Source organism: Platichthys flesus, chromosome 19, assembly GCF_949316205.1.
Source record: "Platichthys flesus chromosome 19, fPlaFle2.1, whole genome shotgun sequence".
NCBI classification, from domain to species: domain Eukaryota; kingdom Metazoa; phylum Chordata; class Actinopteri; order Pleuronectiformes; family Pleuronectidae; genus Platichthys; species Platichthys flesus.
The window spans coordinates 17,377,680-17,402,955 of record NC_084963.1 but is presented as its reverse complement, the minus strand read 5'-3'; the positions used below and the strand labels follow the sequence as shown (position 1 = coordinate 17,402,955).

The 25,276-nt window shown below is 40.8% G+C and overlaps 3 protein-coding genes across 4 annotated transcripts; 1 reads left to right on the top strand and 2 right to left on the bottom strand.

Moving 5' to 3' along the window:
* Window positions 1-158: 158 nt before the first annotated feature.
* On the bottom strand, window positions 159-10,438 carry lin54 (lin-54 DREAM MuvB core complex component). The gene is made up of 14 exons (XM_062413305.1): window positions 10,330-10,438; window positions 7,259-8,049; window positions 6,296-6,407; window positions 5,985-6,115; window positions 5,375-5,530; window positions 4,932-5,133; window positions 4,752-4,825; window positions 4,467-4,661; window positions 4,270-4,361; window positions 3,794-3,865; window positions 3,348-3,450; window positions 3,115-3,252; window positions 2,791-2,993; window positions 159-1,955 (listed from the first exon to the last, which is right to left on the bottom strand). Exons 2-14 carry the CDS (start codon window positions 8,015-8,017, stop codon window positions 1,754-1,756), a joined length of 2,439 nt encoding a protein of 812 aa, XP_062269289.1. The 5' UTR covers window positions 8,018-8,049; window positions 10,330-10,438; the 3' UTR covers window positions 159-1,753.
* Window positions 10,439-11,651: 1,213 nt separating this feature from the next.
* Window positions 11,652-16,718, top strand: cops4 (COP9 constitutive photomorphogenic homolog subunit 4 (Arabidopsis)). 2 transcript variants are annotated; one of them, XM_062413029.1, is made up of 10 exons: window positions 11,652-11,813; window positions 12,303-12,382; window positions 12,495-12,646; window positions 12,768-12,871; window positions 12,962-13,115; window positions 13,748-13,898; window positions 13,989-14,159; window positions 15,333-15,448; window positions 15,613-15,697; window positions 16,103-16,718. In XM_062413029.1, exons 1-10 carry the CDS (start codon window positions 11,740-11,742, stop codon window positions 16,234-16,236), a joined length of 1,221 nt encoding a protein of 406 aa, XP_062269013.1. In that variant the 5' UTR covers window positions 11,652-11,739; the 3' UTR covers window positions 16,237-16,718. The 2 variants fall into 2 exon arrangements, with proteins under 2 accessions (XP_062269013.1, XP_062269012.1); XM_062413028.1 differs by having other exon boundaries at window positions 15,315-15,448.
* A 1,223-nt stretch (window positions 16,719-17,941) lies between these two features.
* Window positions 17,942-20,569, bottom strand: plac8.2 (placenta associated 8, tandem duplicate 2). The gene is made up of 5 exons (XM_062412301.1): window positions 20,404-20,569; window positions 20,081-20,187; window positions 19,681-19,805; window positions 18,511-18,619; window positions 17,942-18,385 (listed from the first exon to the last, which is right to left on the bottom strand). Exons 2-4 carry the CDS (start codon window positions 20,163-20,165, stop codon window positions 18,515-18,517), a joined length of 315 nt encoding a protein of 104 aa, XP_062268285.1. The 5' UTR covers window positions 20,166-20,187; window positions 20,404-20,569; the 3' UTR covers window positions 17,942-18,385; window positions 18,511-18,514.
* Window positions 20,570-25,276: the final 4,707 nt, after the last annotated feature.

Here is a 25,276-nt window from a genome sequence, read left to right as displayed (position 1 = left end):
ACTAAACAGGTAAGTATGCTGCAGCTACATCTTCATTCAAGTATCAATTAATCGTTGCAGCTAAATATTAATTCTAGTATCAATTAATCTGCCGTGTGCTTTCTCGATTTATATTATCATCTGTGCAAAGTGGACTGAAAAGTGTATAAATTCGCTGGGATGATGAACCCTTTTATTTAACATTAAAACAACTTAAGTTACAATGAATTGATTAACAAAATAGATGATTTAGTTTCAGAAAACTAAATGTTGCTGCCTTTCAAACTTTGTTTAGTTCTCTTTCTTTTAGTTTTGGATGTTTCAAGTTATAGAGAAACGCTTAAGACATAAAGCTATGCATACTTTAGTATTTTCTATACCACTAAATACTGATATACCTCGTAAGAACAAGTGAGACTTTTGGATAAACATTTTTAATAAAACCAGACTTATCTATAATTTAACACTTCAAAATTAAGCTAATTGGCTTCATAATGACTGTATGACTGGCTTGATTAAGTTTCATTGTCAGTAACCTGTGAAAAAAACATCACTGTCATCAAAGTTTGATTTGTAAAAAAAAAAAGGACAAACAAAAAAGGCAGTTGAAGAACCTTGGGCATTCATTCCCATTTTTTCTCTTTTACATTTTTCTAGACAAAATAATTAATTGAGGAAAAAGAAAAATCAGCAGGGTAATTAATAATGAGTGACAATAAGATACAGCCTTATTCATCAGTTGTGACAGAGCTTTCAGGCACCTAAAGTGAGCCGGCAAACAACACCAGGACTTTGGAAAGGAAAAAATGTAAATGAGAAGCAGCCATGTTTAATGCTGTGGTTTTCCTGCTCGGAAATGTGTCTGTGCCCCATCAGAGCAGCTTTGGACGGATGAGGTAATTTTAGATTTCAGGGACAAAACTTAACAAGTCTCAATTATTTTCTAATTGATGGTGTTTTTAATGTACAGTAAGCATTAAAACAGGAAGCAGCACCAGATAAAAATATGTACCTCTGCCAGTCTAGCCAACTACTCTGAGCAGCGCTGTGTGTGTGTGTGAGAGAGCAAAATGCATTATGTGTGCATTCATATTACAACTGGATTTATGATTAAAACCTCTTCTAATCATTTTCATTAAAACAATTTAGCCTAGCCGCAGTGAATAATTAACAGTTTGCAGCACTATAAGCCACACAATATTAGCGCTCACAAATATTTGTCAAAATAAATATCAAAAGATACATGTTCTGCTTGGCTACTGTAAGCAAAAATGTATGGATTACATAAAAAGTACAGGCATTCTTTTCAAAAACTTCAACATGAGAAAGACAGAAAGTAAAAATAGAATAAAATGGATCAACGAAAGTGTGGAGAACACAGATTTGACAGGGCCCTGTAGGGAAAATAAAGTGAGGAGATGTTTAAAATCCTGTTCAGCACTTCTTCTCTCAGTCATTTCTATCCATCACAGCCAGTGGAATGGGTGTGATTAACAGTTTCGAAGGCAGATCCACCATATGCGGCGTCCATTTGTCCTTCAGTTAGAGGGTGAACAGCGCAAACAACTGTTCCATGTTTATTATTCCAGCTGGCTTTAGCTCGGCCCAGGCAGGGGAATCCTTTTACTTTGTTCTGCCTCCTGATGAGGGAGACAACCTGTTGTCCTGCAGGAAAGAAACTCCAGGGGTCCGAGACAGAATGCAGAGTAATCTGTGCCTCTTAGCTCCTTAGCCATGGCAGGTTAGAGGGTGGAGGGCCTTGGGAGGGCTCTGCCTAGCAGTTGATAGAGGCGCAGTCTGCTTTTGCCTTCCCAGCGGAGCTAATTATCCTCATGAGGCAGTGTCCAAACTCCTCCAGGATCACCCTCTCTGCTTCAGCCTGAGGCTGATGAGTCTGTTCTGCCTTTTTGGCCTGTTCCATCAGACACTCGCATGTCGCTTCAAGCACCTCCTTTGTTACAAACGTGTATGGCAGTCTATGGAGAAACAAAAACAAGGCCTTGAAAAGACAATACATCATCCCTCAGGTCATCAGCAATTATTCACTTGTAGCAGAGGTGGTGACTCGTTTGAGTAAAGTTTTTATTAAACGGAGTCAGTGTGGGCCATAGAAGAAGAAACACTCTGTGAGGGGTGGACATTAGAAGTGAGTTTTTTCTTATCAATAGATAAGAAAAACATGAACCATAAGAACAATGTAAATACCAATTTCCACCTGATCCATCCCCTGACTTAATCCTTGGCCTGAAGTGACAACTCTGACTCAGCTCCAGCTTTGCACCCGACTCACTTTCATGAATCATTCGCCTAGCCGTGAACAGAGGTCCTTCCTCATCCACCTCTTGAACAGCAATAATCAGACATTAACACGACTGACCCAAGATGTTGCCGTGCAAACAGCATTTTCTGATTACCTTATATATGTATATGTATATTCGGGATAAGCAATAATCAAAAGAAGGTACAGAGTATTCTGACCTTATAACATCAGGAAGACATGTATACATCTTAAATGCATTATAACATCCTACAACTGCATTCATCAACATGTACTGCAGTTACCAACTGCTTGAAGTCATAATCAGACTAGGCTCTGTAACATGTAAATGTTACATGTTAAAATTAATATTCTATTAGTACCTCTTGTTAATGTCATAATCAATATGAGGCCTTTTCAGACCAAGGTCGACCATCATCATCATCATCATCATCACGACAGCTTTATACATTTCAACAATATCGGAATATACTTTTCTTCAGAGAGCTCCTGTAATTCGTAGTTGTTGTTTAAGGGTAAAAGGGTAACAATACCTTCCGCTTTCACTTGAAATGACAGGTGTGGACCTCATGAGCAGGTCGGAGATCTGTGACGACAGCTTGGTCCTGGCTGCAGTCTGCTGCAGAACTCTCACTTCTGCTGCATCGGCCAAATGCATCAGAGTCTTCCTCTCCGGGCTCTCCTCAAAGTTCTTACAGCCGATGCATTTACAGATGGACGAGCACATGATCTTCGCCTGAATAGATGAAACAAAGGAAATACCCAAATGTAAATAATGGGCTATGTTGTCAATAATAGGAACAATTAAATAAAGTTATCAGATCCTTTGAATCAATGCAGGGACAGAGAAAACTCACCTCGTAGCACTCGCAGTAGTTCTTCAGGCAGCCTGAGCGCTTGCAGTTGCAGCCTTTGCTGTGCCGACGGTCTGACTCTCCCTCTTTGCCTTTACCAATTTTAGGTTTGAAGGCCTCTGGATTCCGGTCCAGACACGTCTGTGAAAGCAAATAATCACAATCAATTATTAGTTAATCTGTCTGTCGTGGAGAAACTTCAATCAAACAACTAATTCTGTGAACTTGGTCCATACCTTTATAGCTTTAAGACGTTCCGTTTCATGCTCCAGGTTGTTGAAGCAGTTGTTGCAGTTACAGTTATTGCAGAACTCTCCATTTGCAAAGCAGTCGCAGTATCTGGAGAAAGAAAAACAGAGCTCTAATTAATCAAAGTAACTGAAAAAAGACTGAGTCAGCCGCCGATAGGAACATGAATTAGGAACATGGGTGAAACTAATGATTACTTGCATTATTGATTAATCTATTGAGGACTTGTTAGGATTAAAAAATGTTCTTTTGATTCATGAGATGTAAGAAAAAAGTTTAAAATAAATAAACTAGATCATTTATAAACTCATTCAGGATAATATTATGAAAGAAAGAAAAAAATATACATCCAAGAACAGGCCCATTTTGGAATTTTTATCTTTCTGATTATCCAACTGTTTCTCCAACATATACATTGATATGTTGCACTTACAGTTTGAGACACTGTGACTTGGTGCAGTTGCATGGTTTCCTTGGTCTTGAGGTCGCTTCTGCTGTCGACAAGCTGTGGGCCAATGAGAAATATGGCTGGGATTAGAATCGAATCACAACACATTAAATTAGTCGATTGGAAAAGATATCATCTCAGTCATAGTTTTAAAATACTACAAAATATTAACTTTGTGGTTGACGCGTTACTTCATTGTCAGTGTGTGTTTTTCTTATTATTATGAAAAGTGTAAAATATGATTTGGTTCATTATGACACTTTGGCGGAAAAAATTGGAATATGACGGGCTGCCACAGTCGCACCTCTGATGCTTTTCATGGCTATTTTAGTTAATTGCTTGATGAAGATTATGTCAAATTTAGGTTCTATTTTCTAATCTGGGGAACACCTGTTTAAACTGATGGTCAATTATATAGTTTTTTCCTCCACACAATAAAAAAAATGTATGTCCCTTCTTACCCATTAAGTGGCAGTCTGGCCTGAGTCTGGATACCAGTGGCCGCAGGGAAACCAGAGCTGCTGGCAAGGGTCACAAAGGGGGACTGCTGGAGCTACAGGAGGCCAGAAAAAAACAACAGAGAAAGCTCAACACATGCCTATCGAAGAGAAGTGCTTATTATACACCAATAACACGACAAGCCAATATCCCGACCAACCTGTGTAACGTATTGTGCTGGCACCACCGCATAGCCCATATTCCCGCCCCCGGGGGCTGGTGCTAGGACGGTGCCTGGAGGGAGGTTGGTGAAGTTGGGCTGGATCTGGGGGAGTGGAGTTGCAGGCATGATCAGGCGTTGCTGGGTCTGAGTGGTTACTACTTGTGCTGCCGATGTCAAGGGCTTAGGTGCCACCTACAGGGAGTGAAGTCCATGAATCAAGCTCAGGGGAGATTTCACACAAATTGTGGACATAAACATACTTGTGCAAAAAGCCAAAGGTACCTGTTTCATGGTCTGTGGTGCGATCATAGGGACCGACATCCTCACTGCTCCTGTACTGACCACCATAGGTTTAGCTGAGGAATGTAAAAATCCTCATGAGTTTCCACACGCGTCTTACTCTAAACAACATTAAATGTCCCCTGGGTTTCTTGACTGTGAAAAGGTCTGTTCATAAGTCACCTGTCTGTATAGAGCTGGTGCTGGGACCAGTGGCCTGTCCTGTGCTGCTTGCCGTGGTCGCTGTGACGAGGCGGACGTAGTGAAACCTGCTCCCTGGCACCTGGATCTGCTGAACGTTTGACTGGGTGGCCAGCGGGATGATGGTCTTGAACTGGGAGCCACCGACTCCTCCAACAGTCATAGACTGCATTGTTTTAAGATTCTGAATATGAAAATAGAGACGTTGAAGTACGAATGGCAATAGGACAATCAACATACATCATAAGGACATTTACAGTGTTTCTTGTGTGCGGTCTCTTTTCACCTATCAGATGTGACTGTGGCCTTAGCAACATAGCAGCAGCAGAAACTGTAAAACTGTTAACATGTGCTTCATTGTTGGAGCAACTCATCAGGTCCTGACCCCATGTTCCCTAACTCCTGAACACAATACATGCTCTTACCTGTACTGTGCCTTGGTTAGTGGCCATCTTGACTGGAGAGGAAGACGTGGACTGTTGGACGGTGAGGATCTGCTGGCCGAGTGCTACGTTGACAGGCAGCGTTACTGACTTCTGAGTGGAGTTGGAGGTTGGTGAGGCCACAGATACAACAGTCACCTGGTGAGAGACGAGGAGTGTGAACTATTCACCTCATCAAATACTAACAAGATACAACATATACCTGTTTTTCTCACACAAACACTGTCAACTAGCCCGCTTGAGTTTACTGACAATACAAGTCTCTAACAATCAATGATGAATGTGTGATCCATCTACCTATCCTACAGTGGCTATCTTTATCTGGGGAAACATGTGTACACAGAAACATAAATGACGGCTGTATTTCATGTAGGCGTGTCAGGTCCACTGACATGGCCACAGACAGTGTTTCATGCAGTAGTGTAGGTTTAGGTTATTAATCACACTCGTCCTCTTACTGCTTGAATTAAGTAAAAAATACTGTCATCATCGTCAGTGTGGTATTTTTTACTTTGAGGCCCCTGTTACTGGACATTTTCAATAAAACTGTAGCTACTTAATACAAAATAAAAAAGGAACAAGCAGAATTTACCTTGCTGGGAGTCTTCAGGGGTGAAATAGCAATCTTCTTGCCAGGGAGGCTCTGTATACTAGTGTTGTGGGTTTCAGTGAGAGTTATTGTCCTCGAAGGCATCCCTGAGGAGTTCTGTGTCAGGACCCGTCCTGTGACAACGTAATGAACGATTCAAGAGAAGATAGTTCAGTAACATTAATCTGACAGATTAATGTCAGCACTTATTTAAGGGTTTAAAAAGTGAGACCGAGTGATCTTTATAACAGACTACAACAAATAAAAAGTCAGGAGTGTACAGTTATAGAACCCGATTTTTTAAATAGACTTACCAGTAATAACAGAAGGAACTGATGTCTGAGGACTGATGCCTTTGCTATTGACAGTTTTCGTGATGATGTACTTGATTGGTGCCGCGGATGATGTTGGTGTTTTCTTCGCAATCTGTGGAGACAGTCAGAATTCATTTGTGACTCCATTCTTTTAGCCTGACATCGGACTTTGAAATGTGTGTTTTAATTCACCACTAAAAAAGCTCCTGGTGCTGGCTTATAACAAATACTGAAAGTGATTTGGGAGTTTGAACTACAAGATATCGAATAGTATCTGAACAGGCAACTATTAGTCCATTATTCATTTAGGCAATTGGGAAAAATAAATTCAAATGATTTTAGCTTGGGATCAAACAGCATGGATGGTCTATGAAGATTGATTTGATATTGACATATTTCAAATCCTCCAGCTTTCATTATTCCAATGTTTTCACTCAGCTTTTCTTCAGCTTTGTGCAAGTGTTAATTCAAACCCCCCCCAAAGTTTTTTTTTCTTTATTCGTCAATTGCTCTGCATCTTGTGCAAACTCTTTACTTGTGAGGTCGTGCCATACAACCACAAAAGATGGGCAGAAAACCTTCAAAATACAAAGTCTTAAATTGACAGGTTGTGTCTTTGAATACACAGATTAGAAAAAATAACCAAGGTGAGGTAAACTTAGAATAATGCATCAGATCCAGTCTACAAAGATTATTGACTCGTCTTTGGTCCACATAATAGTAATCATGTTTAAAACTCTAGTGGTGTCAATCCAGCTGACATTTGGCGAGTCAGGGGGTTGGGGGGAGTTACACCCTGGACAGGTCCCCAGCGAATCACAGAAACACAAAAACAAACGACCATTCTCACTCACATGCACTTCTACAATTAAAAGTCACCTAACACCACAAGTGTATTACTTAATAAAATATTAGCATACAAACATTTAATTATTGCACCTATAATAAAAGAATCAGTGTTACCTGTACAGCCTTCAGCTGCTGAGCCTGTAATGTGGTCAACTGGTTGCCAGGACCGCCCAGCATCGGCTTCAGCTCTGTTCTCCCACCGATGGTCACAACTTTAAACTGAGGGGCGTGAGACTTGGTGTCTCCTGAAGTCTGTAAAAAACCAGGCTTGCTGCCCGTGTGGGGTAACTGCAGCAATATAGGTTGCCCCGACTTTCCTATTGATGTAACCAAGAGTTTTTGTCCATCCTGCTTGATGACTTGGGGCGACGGGCCAGCAGTCTTCGCTGCCTCAGTGGCCTGAGACGAGGCCACCTTGTTGAGAATGATCTGGTGGTTCGCGGGAGAGATAGTGAACGGCGCTGTGAGCCTCGTTAACCCACCCGTGGAGACGCTACAGTCAGTCGCAGTCACAGTCACACAGTCTGTAGTTTTGGTGGTGGATGTACACAGGGCTGATTTGAGGGTAAGCAGGGGCGACGATGAACTGGAAATTGAGATCGGAATTTGGCTTCCCGAGATGATGCTGAGTGCAGAGTCTGTGGTCGTGGTCAGAGCCCGAGTGTGTTCTGTTGAGGTGGCACCTGAACACAGGCCCAAGCTCTCAGAAGCCATGGGTGTATCCGTTTCCATGGGGACCGGTGTGTCGTCACTGGCCCCTGACTTCACCATGGCGGTGGCTTCAAGTTGTGTGTGAGGGACGTCCTCTATGGCCTCAGTATCCATGATCTCATCAGGCAGGAGGCTGTTGAGCTCTGGTGACACCACATCCATCCTGGCATCCAAGTGTCAGCTCTCTGTTGATACTGACAAGAAGAGTACCACAATTATTTTTCATAATCACTGGAAAATGTAAAAAAAAAAAGTACAACTATGCACATTTTTGGTGAGCACATATTAAGAAATAAATATATTAAACATGTTATTGGCTGTTGCCGCATATCATGGCCCATTATAGACATATGACCAGTTTATTAGGTTCACCCTTATGGATCTGTAATAGCTCTGCTGTATGTCCAAACTATAAAAAGTCTCTGATGATCAGGTTTTGTTGACATTGTTGGAAATGTGTAAATTAAAGTATATGTATATAACTGAAATTATACTTTTAGGGGGAGTTTAATTGTACATTGAGGTGTGTTTTAACTTCTTGTTTGTATGTGTATTAGAAAACCTCTACAGCCCAACTGAAAAAATCTTCTTTACACATGAATAATAAAGATACTATTCTTTTGTACCCAATCTGTAGTTAGTGTAGTTGTCCACTGCAAACGGTGACATCCGCTACATGATGACATTGTGAGGGGAAAAAAGTGAATGAAAAGAGGACCTTTCAAAAAAATGTAATTTCTTGTCATTTATCAGCTGACTTATTTACGTCAATACCAATATATCTCCAATCAGCTATTATGGGCCGATTTATTATTTTATTAATGTCTCTATAGTGATCAAAAAGCCTGCACATTATGGGCATCATACGAAATAGACCCTATGGCAGTACAGCTGCATTGGATTACATTAGGATGTACAGTAATAACTAAAAAAGAAGCTAGAAACCTCAGAGACCAAGAAAAAGGGGGGCTATCTCTCTCACACAGGATGCACTGTGTTTTTAGATCACTTTAGATTCCTTGCTGTAGTAGACGATTAATAGATAAGGACACACGCGAATCGAGTCTCCTGGCAGAACGCTGTGCCAGGAAATAAACAAATATGCCGGGCAGCTGAAGTGAGCGAGTTAGGCTTATTCACAGCAACAAAACAAATACCTGTGAATAAGTTTTCAGCAATCACGAGAGTCACGTCTGAGATCTTGTGAATTTGACAGAAGCTGACAGCTGATGGTGGGTGAGCTAGGCCGCACCGATCATCGCAGGCGGATCTTTGTCCTGCTGCTCTCTGCTCAACATTAATCCTATGAAAAACACATATGAACCCTCCCCACACACACACACTCCGTGGACTGATCCTATTGTTTCCACGTCCCCATGTGAAAGCCACCGACAGAACCGGTGCTCCTCTCATCCACGTGAAAACAGCCCCCACGACTGGTCCCAGTTAGGTCAAAGACTGGGGAAAATACGACAAGCTGTCTGTTGGCTGCGTTACTATTTCAGGCCGGGGTTGGATTTCGAAAGATCCGCCATTTTTACCTCGTCATCAGCCCAGTTAGCTCCCCGGCTAACACTGAGCTGTGGAGGATGGGGTACCGTAGTTTCACATCACTCGCATTGGACAAAGACACTCACCCGCAGACCCAGCAGTGCGGTTACAGTGGAGCTGGAGGGAGCAGCCGCTGCTAGCAGGAAGCTATTAGCAAGGAAATAACTCTGACAACGTAAACAATGCTTGCTCTCAATGATCCCTCCCCCCCTTCCCCTCCATGTCACTTCTTCAGGTATCCACACGGACTGAACTACCTACTGCACCTTTACATTCACCTAAGGACACGGATAACCGCTGTATGGGAGCTGTGGTTTAAGTGAGCGTGTTACTAACCAGGTATAATTGCCACTGGCACGCTAGTAAACGCAAAGAGGGTCTTGATCCTTAACCCAGGTGAGACACAAGAGCTGTTTTTAGATCAAAACCCAACAGACCTAAAAAAAACAAGTTTGGAGCAAGAAACTAGGAGCCAACCTGGTGCTGTTATCATTTCTGACAGCACCTGCACGCGCGCGCAGAGGGATACAGTGCCATCAAAACAACAGTCAAGGGACAGCTAACTTAGCTTTTACTTTGCAGTGAGCGGACACTTAATGTTGGTCAGTTACATGTTAGTTTGAACCAAACTTTGTCTCTGCTCAATAATATCAGGAGCGATCGCTTGCAGGTTATAGCCCGGCCCCTGTGCTGTTGTCTGCCCGTATCTTCTCCAGGATCCTCATCATGAACCTCAGAAAGCCAGCAGCCCAGCGGGCAGGACAACTGTACTAGCAAACTTGCTGAGCTTGCTGAGCTTGCTAACCCGAGCTAGCTAGCTACAACATTATACCTCAACATTTAAACACGTTCTCAAGTGTGCGGCTTTCCACTGGACCCGCTGGGGTGGGCTCCACGGCGGGGCAGCAGGTGGTCGATCTTACCCAAGATTTTGACGCTGAGCGACGGATCCAGATAAAGCGAGGAAAGGAAAGGGCGATTGTTCAAAATACCGCGCCGAGCGCCATTCCTCCCTGACATTTCACAGGCCGGCCACGCCCTCCGAGCCTGACGTCACCGGGACGTAATATTTAAAGGCGCAGACAACTTTAAAATGTACACAAATTAAAAAAACTTTACCAAAATGTAAATCTTAATTCTGATTGTTTTGATACCACACAGTATGTTTATTTTATTATTATTACAAACTAGTGGCCTTTTATTCAGCACATCTGTTTGATCTGTGCTGAGGCCAGTGATCTTTCTTACCATGGACATTTTAGCGAGATCACCAAACAGTGAAATCAGAATTATTGCCAAAGTCAGATCAATACTTTCATTCAGTAATGCACAGATTCCCATTCATGCCTTCGTCTCAAGCTATCCGGATAATTGCAAGTCTCTATGAGCCCCCCAGAAGTCAACCTACAAGATCCAACTTGAACAAAACACAGCGGCTAGGGATCTCATAAGAAGTCAAACATCATTTTTGTAGAGTCAACTGTGTCGAGCGATAAATGCAGCCATAGCTTGTGTTGCTGTGGAACTCAAATTGAATGCTACGTTGACAGGTGTTGCTGCTATTTTGGTAGGCTGATGCTATAGAAACAGCTATGAATATCTTGTTGGAAGACCTAGTGCCCTGTGCCCATACTTCATGTCAAGTAAGCTGAATTAGAATCAGGGTGCAACAACAACATCAGCAACAACATCAAAATGTATAGCAAACTTAAACTAGCCAGCTGAATTAGCGAATCAACTTTGATCTCCTTTGTAATGGTTCTCGTCTTGGACAGGGAAATCTAGTTTCAATACCGAATTTTTCAGTTTCTGTTATTCTCTGTCTTGTAAACTGGTGCTTAATCAAACTGGTGCTATTTTCTCTTCATGTCACAAGTATTTAACAAAAGTAGTATTATTCCATTGTAACAGAACTGTAACCCACCAACCATCTGTTTCCATTACTCTGAGGACTGTTTAATCAATTATTGAATAGTTGATTATTATTAGTATTATTATTATCACTAGTTGGCTGATTGATTGGTTTAGTGGGAGAACCAATCCCCACATTAGTCTCTACATTAACGTTTACGTACTTGATATTGACTGATTTATTGACCAACTTGTTTACTAATCACTGCACTTTATTTGTCCCTAAGTATTATTTTTTCTGTATTTCTTATTAAGTGTTGTCGTTCATTTTGAGGGGGTTGAAGGTTAACTAACCGTTCCCCCTCCTGGGTGGTTGCTTCAGGCGCCCTCCAGCGGCCGGAGGACCGATCCAAGCGCTGTGCCCAGACTTGCTTCCCTCTTGGCGGAGGAAGCCGCCGCTTGTTGACACTTCGCAGGCGACAATGGCGACCGAAGTGAGGCAGGAGCTTGCACAGCTGATGAATTCAACCGGATCCCACAAAGACCTCGCTGCCAAGTACGTAGCACCGGTTACAGAGCGGCGTGTACCCACCACACGCCTGTTTTAAAAAACAGAGAGTAACGACGCAGTGTGTAGCAGCGAGATAGCTTTGGTACACTGAGCTAGGCTATCGCTATTTAGCTGCATTAGCCTTACAGACAGGCGAACGGTGGATTTACTGACTCAAACCGTGAATGTGCGTTAAACAACGTTGTTGCGCAAAGTGTCCGTTAAACTCCTATGACACACATTCTGCCGTTCACATCTCTGTTACATTTCATTACATTAGCATCTATAAGCTACTGGTCTGTAGCTACACAGCCGAGGCTAAACAGCAACCACATACATGAGGGAGTCTGACTTAGAGCCAGTCAGCATATCTCTTTAACTTTAAGTTGTCATTGTGGTATTTAGTTTGTGATGTTTGATGTAATAAACGTGTTTTTAGTAGTTTAGAAGTGTTTTCGTCAAAAAGTTGTTTCTAACCTGTAAAATCTTTTGTAGATATCGACAAATATTGGAGAGAGCCATTAACTTTACAGATGCAGATCAGCTGGAATCCTTGAAGGGTTTTGTTGAAGCAAGTATGCTGGGCCTTTTTGTTATTTAATTTAATCAAGCTTTCCTCAGCATGGATAGTAAATTTGTACATAAACAGGATTTCTCACAGTAAAGTCTGTACCTTTTCGATTACAGTGGTCAATGAAAATGTCAGTCTGGTCATCTCCAGACAACTGCTCACAGATTTCTGCACACATCTGCCCAACCTGCCAGATGCCACGGCTAAAGCAGTGTATCACTTTACTTTGGAAAAGATTCAGCCGAGGGTCATCTCCTTCGAGGAGCAGGTGAATACCTCTATCTCTCTTTCACAGTCCGATGATAATTTGCCATCAATCATTCAGTTGGTTAGGCAGTAGTGGAAGTTATTCAAATGTATCATTAAATTATGTTCCTACATGTCCTCAGGTAGCTTCAATCAGACAGCACTTAGCAACCATTTATGAAAAGGAAGGAGACTGGAGGAACGCCGCCCAGGTTTTAGTTGGTATTCCCCTGGAAACAGGACAGAAGTAAGTAAGATAGCGGCAGATTTATTTCTTGGAATTGAATGTGTTTTACGATCCCATGCCTTTAACAAACTTCTTTGTCGCTCTCCTTAGGCAATACAATGTTGACTATAAGCTGGATACGTACTTGAAAATTGCCCGTCTCTACTTGGAAGATGACGATCCAGTGCAGGCTGAGGCCTACATCAACAGAGCCTCATTACTTCAGAATGAGTCCTCTAATGAACAGCTGCAGATACACTATAAGGTACACAATCCCTTCAGTGAATTCAGACCCGGTATTCACATCTGTCCTGAGTGAAGTGGACAGCGCTAAGTAAAGGTCTGAAAGCCCCCAAATACATCCTCAATGGCTCTTCAGATTCTTCTCAGTGCCCTTAAGTTGGTATGTTTGTGGTCAACGCCACAATATCTACACTGAAAACCACATAATGATTGATATGCTTCTGAAATTGGTCTTTCTTCATAGAGGAATCTCACTGATACACTTAGCCTCTCCTGACTCGGCTCTCTAGCTGTCTCTCTCTCGCGCCAACACACATACAGATGCATTTGCAACTTACACATCTGTTTAATAAGAGGTAAAAACAGCAATATTTGATATTAGTAGACAATAGAGCGAGGAAGTTAGATCCGAACACAAGTGCTCAGAGGAGACACAGTCAAGACTTATTGTAATGCCAGGTTTGAACACAAGAACATGGCGCTGTCCACTTGTGACCGTATCTCTCAGGACGGATGTTAATACCAGTTCAGAGCGGTTTCAAACTGTATCTGTTGTTGCTGCTGCCCATAATTGAAAGCACCTTCTATGAGGACATGCAGTAAACAAGGCCTGTTGTCATTAAGATCAACTCTTCACACTGTTTTGGTTCTTAGGTGTGCTATGCGAGAGTCCTAGACTTCAGGAGGAAGTTCATTGAAGCTGCACAAAGATACAACGAGCTGTCCTATAAGTCAATTGTACATGAGAGTGAACGTCTAGAAGCACTGAAACATGCTCTCAACTGCACTATACTGGCCTCTGCAGGTACCACTTAGACTTAGGTGATTAGATTCATGTATTTAAAAATCGGGTGTTCCCCGTACTTAAACGATTGAACATCCTCCTTCCTTGTAGGCCAGCAGCGTTCCCGTATGTTGGCTACTCTCTTTAAGGACGAGCGATGTCAACAGCTGGCAGCCTATGGTATCCTGGAGAAGATGTACCTGGACCGGATCATCCGTGGAAACCAGCTCCAGGAGTTTGCTGCAATGCTGATGCCTCACCAGAAGGCCACCACTGGAGATGGTGAGCGGCGCTCCATGAATATCGTCACACATCCACACTGAGTTGCTTGTTATTTCTAGGGCTAACTACACTTGAGCTAATCACATGATGCTGCTGGCGTGTAACGTTGTTCTGGACAGTGTAGACACTAACAGTGAATGAAGAGCCATTAATCCAGTTTATTGCAATTTGTAGGAGATAATTTTTGTGTCATGTTTTATGCATGAATGCTGTTGATGTATAAATAGCAAAATGCTTATTTTAGTAACTTTAAAAAATAAATCCCTCATCCATCACAGGTTGCATGTATTAGCTGTATGTAGCTTGTGAGTTGTATATATACCATTTAATTCTAATATGTGAACTTTGTGAAGACTTTTTGTGAAAACAGCACAATCTAACATCTATATGATTGTATCTTGATTAGTAGCATGCAAGGACATTTGGGGAGAGTAAACACGACATGGCAAAGTCAAGTCTTTCTTGTGAGCTGGCACAAGCAGCCTGTTTACTGTAGCCAGCCGGATGTCACTGTCCAACTTGTTCCAACGTTCAAATTAAGATAATGTTAGTAAAGACTGTTCTTCTCCCTTAAACTTTTAATACAATTTAAGTTTAGAAACAAACCTCACGTAAAATTTGAATTACGAATACTTCAGCTTTTACATTGTCATAGTTAACTGGGGCTAGCTGGTCCAATATGAGGCACAAGGGAAGGAAAATCTTAATGTGAAAATTCATGTTAAAATGGATCTAGTGAATTTAAATGTTGGGACTGTTGGATCTCTAAGCAACTTTCTAAATCTCTGATAATGGTGGGACATCACTAAAAGAGGGATTAGATGCCAGTGGAGAGTCCAGTAAACACTATTCTCAGTTTCCACATCAGTAGGAATGTGTGTGAAAAATTGACACTGATGTGGAGACCTTATTGTGCAACCAGTGTTTACGGAGCCTCCCTTTAATGGCCAGTGATTTGCCAATGTCTTTATATTGGCTCCACACCATTCTCCCAGTAGAATACAGAATTAGCCAGACTGAGGCTTTGCCATTGTTTGCATGATTCCCCCCAGAATGTTCAAATGTTTGAGGCACATTTGTATTTCTTTGTTGATAAATTGCAAAATGTATGTGAAACAGATAAAGAACAGGTATAATATCACATGGCTTTTTAAGGTGTTCTCACTTCTTCAGGCTCCAGCATCCTGGACCGAGCTGTGATCGAACACAACCTCTTGTCCGCAAGTAAACTCTACAACAACATCACTTTTGAAGAGCTAGGAGCATTGTTGGAGATTCCTCCAGCAAAGGTGAGACATGGATTAGATGAGCAGATAAACAAGATAGATGAAATCATCTTAACTGAACAAGTTGGGTCCAAAATAAAAGCGAATTTTGTGTGACACACAACTTGTGTTGCTGTTTGTTTTCCATGATGTTTGTGGAGAATATATTGTTCGTTTTTTGCCTTTAGGCTGAGAAGATTGCTTCCCAAATGATCACCGAAGGACGCATGAATGGCTTCATCGACCAGATAGACAGCATCGTACACTTTGAGAGTGAGTACTGACAGCTGCTGTGTTTTTACATTTCATAGGGATTTTAAAATTTTTTAATTCATGTTACAATGCAATAAATTCAAACACATTTAGTATTTAACACGTGTTTATGACAATACAATAATCATTTTTATGTTTTCATTTGATTTTGTAAAAATCTTGTTTTATATTGTGGTTATTTGAGTCAATAAACCAACTAGATGTGTGTATCTGTGGCCAGTAGGGAGCAGCCTTTTCAAACACAAGAGTTATTTAACAACATAAAACTCATTCCCAGTTCATCAACAAGAGCAGTGTGGTGATAGGTCAGCTAAAGCAGTCATTCACATGTTAATCTGTTCCTCAAGTGTGAAACATGAATTGGAAATATGTAAGATTCCCTAATTTTGCCTTCTTTTTTTTCAGCCCGTGAACCTCTTCCTACCTGGGACAAACAGATCCAGTCTCTGTGTTTCCAAGTCAACAACCTCTTAGAAAAGATCCGTTCAGTTGCTCCAGAGTGGGCTGCACAGGCTTTGGAAAACCAGATGACCCAGTAAACATTCCCATCCTGCCCTAAAAAAGAAAAGATAATCCCTCCCTCAGCCTGCTCCAAAGTTCCATCTGCCTGCTCAACAACGTCACCACTTGACGTCACCACCAACACAGAACCCTCTGGTTTTCTCTTTTTGCAAACTTTTCAGAGAGCACTGTTTTATTAACTTTGCCCACTGGGATTATAGTTCAATGTTTCTCAATACTTCAGATCTGTAATTGCAATTGTTGTATTCACAGGAGAGGTATTATATAACATTTGTCTTTGACTTTGGATATGATTCATTAAATACTTTTCATGTCCTAGAGTCAAAAAGATGTGAAAATATACAAACAGTCTGTTTGTTTAAGCTTTTGTGTTGAAAACATTGTTTTTTTTTAACTTAATATAATGAAACAGCAATGTTCATCTGTACTCCTGGACTCTTCTCGGTCCACCCTCATGAAATTACAGCACAAAGAATAAATTGAAAGCTGAGAGAAATGGTTCAGTCGTGTCATTTAAGTTCTTTAGAACAGAAGAAGACTCTTGGATGAGAAGTGAAACAACTTTGATAAAAACAAATCAGGTCCGGTTGCTGACTGTGTGTTCACATTTTCTACATCAGTACCAATTACTTGAAATGCCAGAACATTTTTAATTCAACACCCACACCTCAAGTTCATGAAATGCAATTTGTGAGTTTGTCTTTTGGACACACTTTCAGGCACACCTATTGGGATTAGTGATTCCATCAGAATCCACAAACGGGTTTTACCATCAAGGTCGAAATTATACACGTTGAAAAGTGTGAGTCGGCTTGTTATGTTTCATACACAACTTTTCTGTTAAATTCATTTTTTTTAAAAGCTCTTTAGTGTTGCACCTAATGGGCCGCAGCTTTCTGTATAATAGTATATCAAAACCCATAATTTTTACCCATTTGTAGTTATTTTGATGTTTGAAATATACCTAACTACATTTGTAAACATTCACAGAAGCAGAACAGATTTGGTTAAGCCGTGTGACGACAGAACCTTTGGAGGACTATTTCATGGAAGTTCCTTTTTCTACATCAAGTTCAAACTTGATTTGTGATATTTGAATTAGATGTTCTGACTTAAATCTGCACACATTGAGAATATATTGTGGCAGCTTTAAATAATAACAATCATAATTTCATTATTATGAAGTTCCAGACACCAAAACTAAGAATGTATCAGTTACTGCTACATGGATGGACAGAGCGACACCAAGCTCTGTAGATGGACCATATGAACCAGAGTCTTGGCATGAGCACAACTAAATGGCATGCAGCCCTTATCAATGTCATGTGTGTTTGCTGTTAAGACATTGTTGTCTTTGAACCATAAATGTCTTGTGCCAATTGAGCAGGTATGTTCGACATATTTCACTGTGTTAGGGAACATTTTGACCTGTTGGTGGCGCTGGATGAAACACAGGGATCATCCAAAGCAGTGGGATTCATCCTCTGGAGATCAGACATATCGGCACATGCTTTGTTGAAATAACAGACTGACATTGGCTTAGCTAGAGCAGAGCTGTGACAAAGGTATCAGCTGTTTTCAGTCTTTGTAATGTGAATATCTTTGGGTTATAATCATTGGTTTGAGGAAATGAGCGACTCAATTGAGTCCGTTATTCTACATCCACTCTGAAAGTGTGGTTGGTTAAAAAAAGTTTTCCATGTGAAAAAAGAGAACCAAAACTGAAAACCAGGATTTATTCACGGAGCATTGGACAATACAGGAACCAAAACAAGGAACAACGTTTTCCCTCCCTAAGTTGCAAAAAAGTCTGTGCATTCTAGGTTCAAGTCTGCAGTCAACCTCATGGTAATGCTGCACAACTGAAGTCAACAGCAACATTCTCATACAGTCGACTGCTAAGGACAACATAGATATTCAGACTTTATTGTAACTGTAGATTGTGAAGCTTCTTTTCCACCATCAAGGGGCCAGCTGACAAATGATCAACTCGCTGGAGAATGTGACAGTCATTGACCTCACAGGATTATAGATCATACTAAAAAGTCACACAGAGTAAATTACCTGCATAAAATGCAATATAGAATTTAATCAGCAACTGCAGCGGACACAGAGCGGGCTGAATCAGCAACATGGTGGCCAAGCAGATTCTCGACTACTCAGCATCTAGAAGGCACAAAGGAAAGTCATGATTTTAACAACTGCTACATAAAACTAAATGTAACATAGCGATTCATCATGAGGCGGTAAACACTGCATGTGTGGGGGTGTTTTGGCTCCAAGACGCTCACCCATTCAGAAAATGCCTTGCTCCTTTCTGCGGTCAATGTCTCTCTTCAGCTGGCAGGTAACACACATTGGACAACACCACGACATCATGAAGTCGTTACACATTGAACCCTAGAAACACAGAGAGTTGGTGAGAGAGTGCAGCCTTAACGTGATTATCAATGTTTTACACAGTTAAAGTAGGTGGGGAGTATCTGTTGGGTGGGGTTGGTTGATGCCAAACCTTTGGTACATGTGTCTCCAGCTATCTAAACTTAGGCAATCATACACTTCGTTCTCTAAGGCTAAATCATGTCCTTTTCTATGTGAATACGCACACATGTTCTTTGGAATCGAATGAGTTGCAAGGTTATTACTGGTTTAGGGAACAAGTACAACGCTAACATTCTGATGTTTTACAGGTATGATATTCATCATGTTTACTGTCTGAGTTTGGTAAGAACACACAAACCAAATTATAAATCCTCTGACCTGATGATGCTTAGTCAGGGAATTTATCCTCTGGAGACCATGAGTGTCTCTACAAAACGTCTTTCATATTCCACTCCAATTTAATAGTTGTTGAGATATCTTAGACCACAACAAAGTGTTGGAACAGTGGACATAGCTGGCCAACATTTAGATACACAGCAACTTGAATGACTGGCAAAACAAAAGCTGCTGCAGAGAACTACATATATTTTTCTATATTTTTATCTCCTTCTTTCTATACATTTGCTTTATTTTATGCAAAGTGATCTTTTAATGAACAGCACTTGTCTACGTTTTCACAACGGCACATGAGTATGTTTTGATGACTGTCCTCAAAATAATAATAAAAAAAATAAAAAAAATGTTATCCTTTATCCTTTCACTGTAATCTGTTGTAATAAAAATGTACACTTCTCTGGTTCAAAACAGTAAAACGGAAGAAAGGAGAAATTCAGAGAGAAGTTGAAACAAACAGATTTGATAATTTCCTCTCCCGTTAATGATGTCCAACTTCCTCAGTTTTATCTGGTGAGCCTTCAGAAGAGCCTGGCCCCTTGGTTGGGCAACACATGACTAATGCATCAGTATTAATTATGATTGATCACCTGTTGTTCTGCAGGTGTATGTTGTAATATCACACCTTACCTAACAGTTCTGTTGTTTTTTTCCATTACATCGTAAACAGGGAGTGCCGCACTTACTCTGATGTTGTATCTGGTCCTGTAGACGCTGCGAATGGGCATCCCCAGACCGCAGAGGCAGCACTCGTTCATGTCATCGGCGATGGAGCAGCCCAGGCAAATGTAGCAACACAGACCACAGATGCCTGTGGCAAGAGCAAAAAGCAAATATGTTGCTTACTTTAGCTTTATTTCACACACATAGTTTCCATCAGAATATAAAAAAACTAAAATAACCAAACACAGAACAATAAAACAAAACCATGTTTTAACAAAGTATCTGTTCCCATGTTTCCTTATACAGTCTCAGTTCAGGCCGGAATCTAAATTAATATATATGCAATTCCTCAACATAGCATGAGTGGCAGCATCATCTCTGGAACGTGTAGTCCTAACCCTCCTCATACTGCTGAATGCTTACAGGTTTTACAGTCGTCGCAGCAATCACACACGCCGGTCTGGAAGTCAGAGGGCTGGAACGTGCCTGGTTGGCTGGTCACAGCCATGATCAGGATAAAAAAGGTCTCTCTGTGGGAAGAAAAGGGTTCGTTATCACTGATCTTGGGCCTAATGCTGAATAGCTGTGGCCTGTTTTGTGGTCATTATTTGTGTTTCTTCCCCCAGCAAAGATAACTATAAATTACATCTCTTTTGAACATGAGACAACACGGGAACGGAACATGCAGGAAAATAAATCCATTTGGGATTCTCAGCCAGGCCAGGTCGTTACAAGATAAATCTTACCAGATGGTTGAAGAAGTGGAGGACGGTGAAGCTGACAGCGGAGGCTCCTGGACAACAGACTGAGAAGGCGAGGGACTGGGAGTCTTTATAACTTGTCAAATCGACGGACTAACCCGGCTTTATCTCTGGTTTACAGGTCAGAGATATTCCCGACAAAGAAGTCACCTTATTACACCCACCCACACCAAGCCCAGGAAACGTATGGCAATAAACACACACACCTCTGCAAGTTTCAAAACCGGTTGAACTTCAGGAACAATGTTAACAGTAAATAAAAGCACTTCTTCTTTCTGAAAATGCAGAAGTCACCTGGATCCGTTATTAAATGTGTCCATTGCATCAGCAATTATATTAATATTTTGCAATTCAAAAATAGTTTTTGTTGATTGCTTTTATATGATGATATTTTCTCAAGTAGGTATCCATTTCAGAATAAGTAAGCTTAGCTGTTAAGAAAACAATATTATATTAAATAATTTTTAAACACAGCTGATATTTGTGTCACAGTGAGCCTGAGCCCTGTAACAGAAGATTATGAATGAAATTCAGCTGTGATCAATTTCATCATTTACACCAGTACTTTTCCTACTGGGATGTGTCGTAATATCCACATTGATAAAGACCTTTGAGTTTTAACCTACGTCACTGTAATCTGTTGTAATAAAGGGACTTATGTCTCATTGTGAAGAGAGAAGGAAACAATTTACTTGAACTACACTTAAGTAAAATTCTGATCTACTTGTTCAATACTTAAATGATTCTAGTCAATATAAATACTAATATAAACTAGGGCTACGTTGTATCACTTGAATGGGCCCGACCACACGCATTTTGAAGCCTGTTGCGGTTAGCACAAGGATAAACGCTTCACTTCCTGCGTCTGTCATGCACCGCTGGACCACGCTCACTAATCACGCATTACGGCCCTCCCCATCAAGTTTGATCCAATAGTGAAAACTTTATCTAAGTCGAATTTAGTTTTAAAACGAGGCTTACCTCCTTTTGGCAGTAGATGGTGCATCGCTATCATTTGTTGTCAATTTGTTTACATGTCGGCCAATCTTAGTGCCGGGGCTTCACTTTAGGGGGCGCTAGTCAGTTATTTTGTCACGCCCATTCCTTAAAACCATAGAAATATCTTCAGGGGGGTGCTGTTGTTACACAAATGTATTTTGAGTGAGACTGAATCATGAACACTGAAGTTAGAGCAATTTCGTGTTTAATGGCGAATTGATGAACTTTGACGCCACGCCACTAAAATGGTGTTTGACGAAAAGTCACAGTAATCTTATGCAATGATAAATGTCTTGAGACACTTTTGACACAATTTGACATGGTTGCAGTCAGTGATGAGCAGGAATAATTCCAAGATATTTCCTGTTGCCACCAGGGGGCGCTGTGAATTTAATTAATAATTAATCTGTGTAGATGTCATCAGGCCGGGACTCTAGTCTTACGTGTCTAGATTGGAGTTGATTGCACCATGTATGTCTGAGATACAGAACATCGTGTTTTGATGGCGTGGAATCAGAAAACTCGAAATTCGAGGTAGTTTATATCTCCTTCTTGTTGTGATGATACTCATGTCCATATGAAGTTGATCTGATGAAAACCCTGGGATAAGTATGTCAAAGAAAAACTTTAGAAAACGGCCAAAATGGCCACTAAACCCAAAATGGCGGGCTTCCTGTTGCGTTTTTCCCCTTGAACCTCTAGATTATTTTTGCAAAGTCATGATACACCTCGGCAACAATTTTTGTGAAGGTCGGTGCAAGCTAACTGAGGGCCTTTTCTTTATATGGTGCTGTTGAGCCATTTTGCCACGCCCATTTCAAATTACTCCAGAATACAATTACTTTTTCGGGTTTTGAACTTCCTGCAAACTTTGGTAAGAATTTGAGCATGTCTAGGCCCTGAAAAAGCCCAAAAGAGAAATACAAACCCTTCGAAATACAATAGGGCCTCCCCCCGTAGGTACTCGGGCCCTAATAAATATTATACTAATGCAGTTCAACACAGTAAATTAAGCCACAAAATAGGAACCTGTATAAAGAATAGCTAATCATCTCCATCCGTGCTAACCACCACCATAAAAGACTGTTAACATATTAATGTAGTATAATATATAACAAAATAACCTTGACTGTCAGGATATTTATTATTACTGATAGCACTTCCGTACTTTAATTATAATACTACAGTATCTCTACATAGTGCTGATACTTTTTCCACTGCTGAACAACGGTGACACTGTGATTGTTTTACTGTGACAAATGTTCAGAGTAGGGACGATTACATGAACGACGCAACCATGACCTGATTTACAGCAGCAGAAAAACCCTTGCTTTTATATGATGATATTTTCTCAAGTAGGTATCCATTTCAGAATAAGTAAGCTTAGCTTTTAAGAAAACAATATTATATTAAATCATTTTTAAACACAGCTGATATTTGTGTCACAGTGAGCCTGAGCCCTGTAACAGAAGATTATGAATGAAATTCAGCTGTGATCAATTTCATCATTTACACCAGTACTTTTCCTACTGGGATGTGTCGTAATATCCACATTGATAAAGACCTTTGAGTTTTAACCTACGTCACTGTAATCTGTTGTAATAAAGGGACTTATGTCTCATTGTGAAGAGAGAAGGAAACAATTTACTTGAACTACACTTAAGTAAAATTCTGATCTACTTGTTCAATACTTAAATGATTCTAGTCAATATAAATACTAATATAAACTAGGGCTACGTTGTATCACTTGAATGGGCCCGACCACACGCATTTTGAAGCCTGTTGCGGTTAGCACAAGGATAAACGCTTCACTTCCTGCGTCTGTCATGCACCGCTGGACCACGCTCACTAATCACGCATTACGGCCCTCCCCATCAAGTTTGATCCAATAGTGAAAACTTTATCTAAGTCGAATTTAGTTTTAAAACGAGGCTTACCTCCTTTTGGCAGTAGATGGTGCATCGCTATCATTTGTTGTCAATTTGTTTACATGTCGGCCAATCTTAGTGCCGGGGCTTCACTTTAGGGGCCGCTAGTCAGTTATTTTGTCACGCCCATTCCTTAAAACCATAGAAATATCTTCAGGGGGGTGCTGTTGTTACACAAATGTATTTTGAGTGAGACTGAATCATGAACACTGAAGTTAGAGCAATTTCGTGTTTAATGGCGAATCGATGAACTTTGACGCCACGCCACTAAAATGGTGTTTGACGAAAAGTCACAGTAATCTTATGCAATGATAAATGTCTTGAGACACTTTTGACACAATTTGACATGGTTGCAGTCAGTGATGAGCAGGAATAATTCCAAGATATTTCCTGTTGCCACCAGGGGGCGCTGTGAATTTAATTAATAATTAATCTGTGTAGATGTCATCAGGCCGGGAGTTGATTGCACCATGTATGTCTGAGATACAGAATATCGTGTTTTGATGGCGTGGTTTCAGAAAACTCAAAATTCGAGGTACTTTATATCTCCTTCTTGTTGTGATGATACTCATGTCCATATGAAGTTGATCTGATGAAAACCCTGGGATAAGTATGTCAAAGAAAAACTTTAGAAAACGGCCAAAATGGCCACTAAACCCAAAATTGCGCGCTTCCTGTTGCGTTTTTCCCCTTGAACCTCTAGATTATTTTTGCAAAGTCATGATACACCTCGGCAACAATTTTTGTGAAGGTCGGTGCAAGCTAACTGAGGGCCTTTTCTTTATATGGTGCTGTTGAGCCATTTTGCCACGCCCATTTCAAATTACTCCAGAATACAATTACTTTTTCGGGTTTTGAATTTCCTGCAAACTTTGGTAAGAATTTGAGCATGTCTAGGCCCTGAAAAAGCCCAAAAGAGAAATACAAACCCTTCGAAATACAATAGGGCCTCCCCCCGTAGGTACTCGGGCCCTAATAAATATTATACTAATGCAGTTCAACACAGTAAATTAAGCCACAAAATAGGAACCTGTATAAAGAATATCTAATCATTTCCATCCGTGCTAACCACCACCATAAAAGACTGTTAACATATTAATGTAGTATAATATATAACAAAATAACCTTGACTGTCAAGATATTTATTATTACTGATAGCACTTCCGTACTTTAATTATAATACTGCAGTATCTATACATAGTGCTGATACTTTTTCCACTGCTGAACAAAGGTGACACTGTGATTTTACTGTGACAAATGTTCAGAGTAGGGACGATTACATGAACGACGCGACCATGACCTGATTTACAGCAGCAGAAAAACCCTGCGAGTGACCTGGACTAAAATTCTCTCTGAAAGAGCATGGCACACTGTTATAGAGTTGAGTGTCATTCAGTGATTGAGTGTGGTTTTCTTTTAAAAACAAATTAAAATCATTATTATTAAACTTTCCACATTTCAAACCCTTGCTGTGCTCCTTTCAGACACACAGTGGCGCTGCTTCCCACCATCTGGCTGCCACCCACTCAGGCTGTGCAGGAGGAGCACAGTAATGAGGGCCTGACTCTAATGATACAGGCTCCTACATAATGAGCAGCTGCAACTGCAGCTCAGGAATAGGCATGATTTTCAATTTCCGACAGACTAAAGATAGACGAGGGCTAAATTACACTGAAATGCACGGAGTTTCCATTAGCCTGCGCTACAGCAGACCCTTCAAACGACATTTCCCCAGAGGGCATGTGTCCACTGTTTCAGACGCCACACTTTAAAACTCGAGGCCTTATTGCCAATAAATGTGTGTATTGTGAGATGGCCTGATATGTTGGTTTAATTAATTATTTCAAGATACAACAGAGTTGATGTCAGTCAAACCTGTGTATTATTGTTGTTTTAAGCATGACATCAGTTTTCATCAATTAAATTCAAAG

Excerpts from the sequence above, each read along its gene's own strand:
- lin54 (XM_062413305.1), bottom strand. The coding sequence starts at position 8,017 with ATGGATGTGGTGTCACCAGAGCTCAACAGCCTCCTGCCTGATGAGATC. Across the intron at positions 6,408-7,258 it reads AGCAGCTGAAGGCTGTACAG|ATTGCGAAGAAAACACCAAC; the intron begins GTAACACTGATT and ends CTGTCTCCACAG. Across the intron at positions 2,994-3,114 it reads ACTACTGCGAGTGCTACGAG|GCGAAGATCATGTGCTCGTC; the intron begins GTGAGTTTTCTC and ends TCATCTATTCAG.
- cops4 (XM_062413028.1), top strand. The coding sequence starts at position 11,740 with ATGGCGACCGAAGTGAGGCAGGAGCTTGCACAGCTGATGAATTCAACC. Across the intron at positions 12,383-12,494 it reads GAAGGGTTTTGTTGAAGCAA|TGGTCAATGAAAATGTCAGT; the intron begins GTATGCTGGGCC and ends TTTCGATTACAG. Across the intron at positions 14,160-15,314 it reads GAAGGCCACCACTGGAGATG|GTGTTCTCACTTCTTCAGGC; the intron begins GTGAGCGGCGCT and ends TGGCTTTTTAAG.
- plac8.2 (XM_062412301.1), bottom strand. The coding sequence starts at position 20,165 with ATGGCTGTGACCAGCCAACCAGGCACGTTCCAGCCCTCTGACTTCCAG. Across the intron at positions 19,806-20,080 it reads CTGCGACGACTGTAAAACCT|GCATCTGTGGTCTGTGTTGC; the intron begins GTAAGCATTCAG and ends CTCTTGCCACAG. Across the intron at positions 18,620-19,680 it reads GGACCAGATACAACATCAGA|GGTTCAATGTGTAACGACTT; the intron begins GTAAGTGCGGCA and ends CTGTGTTTCTAG.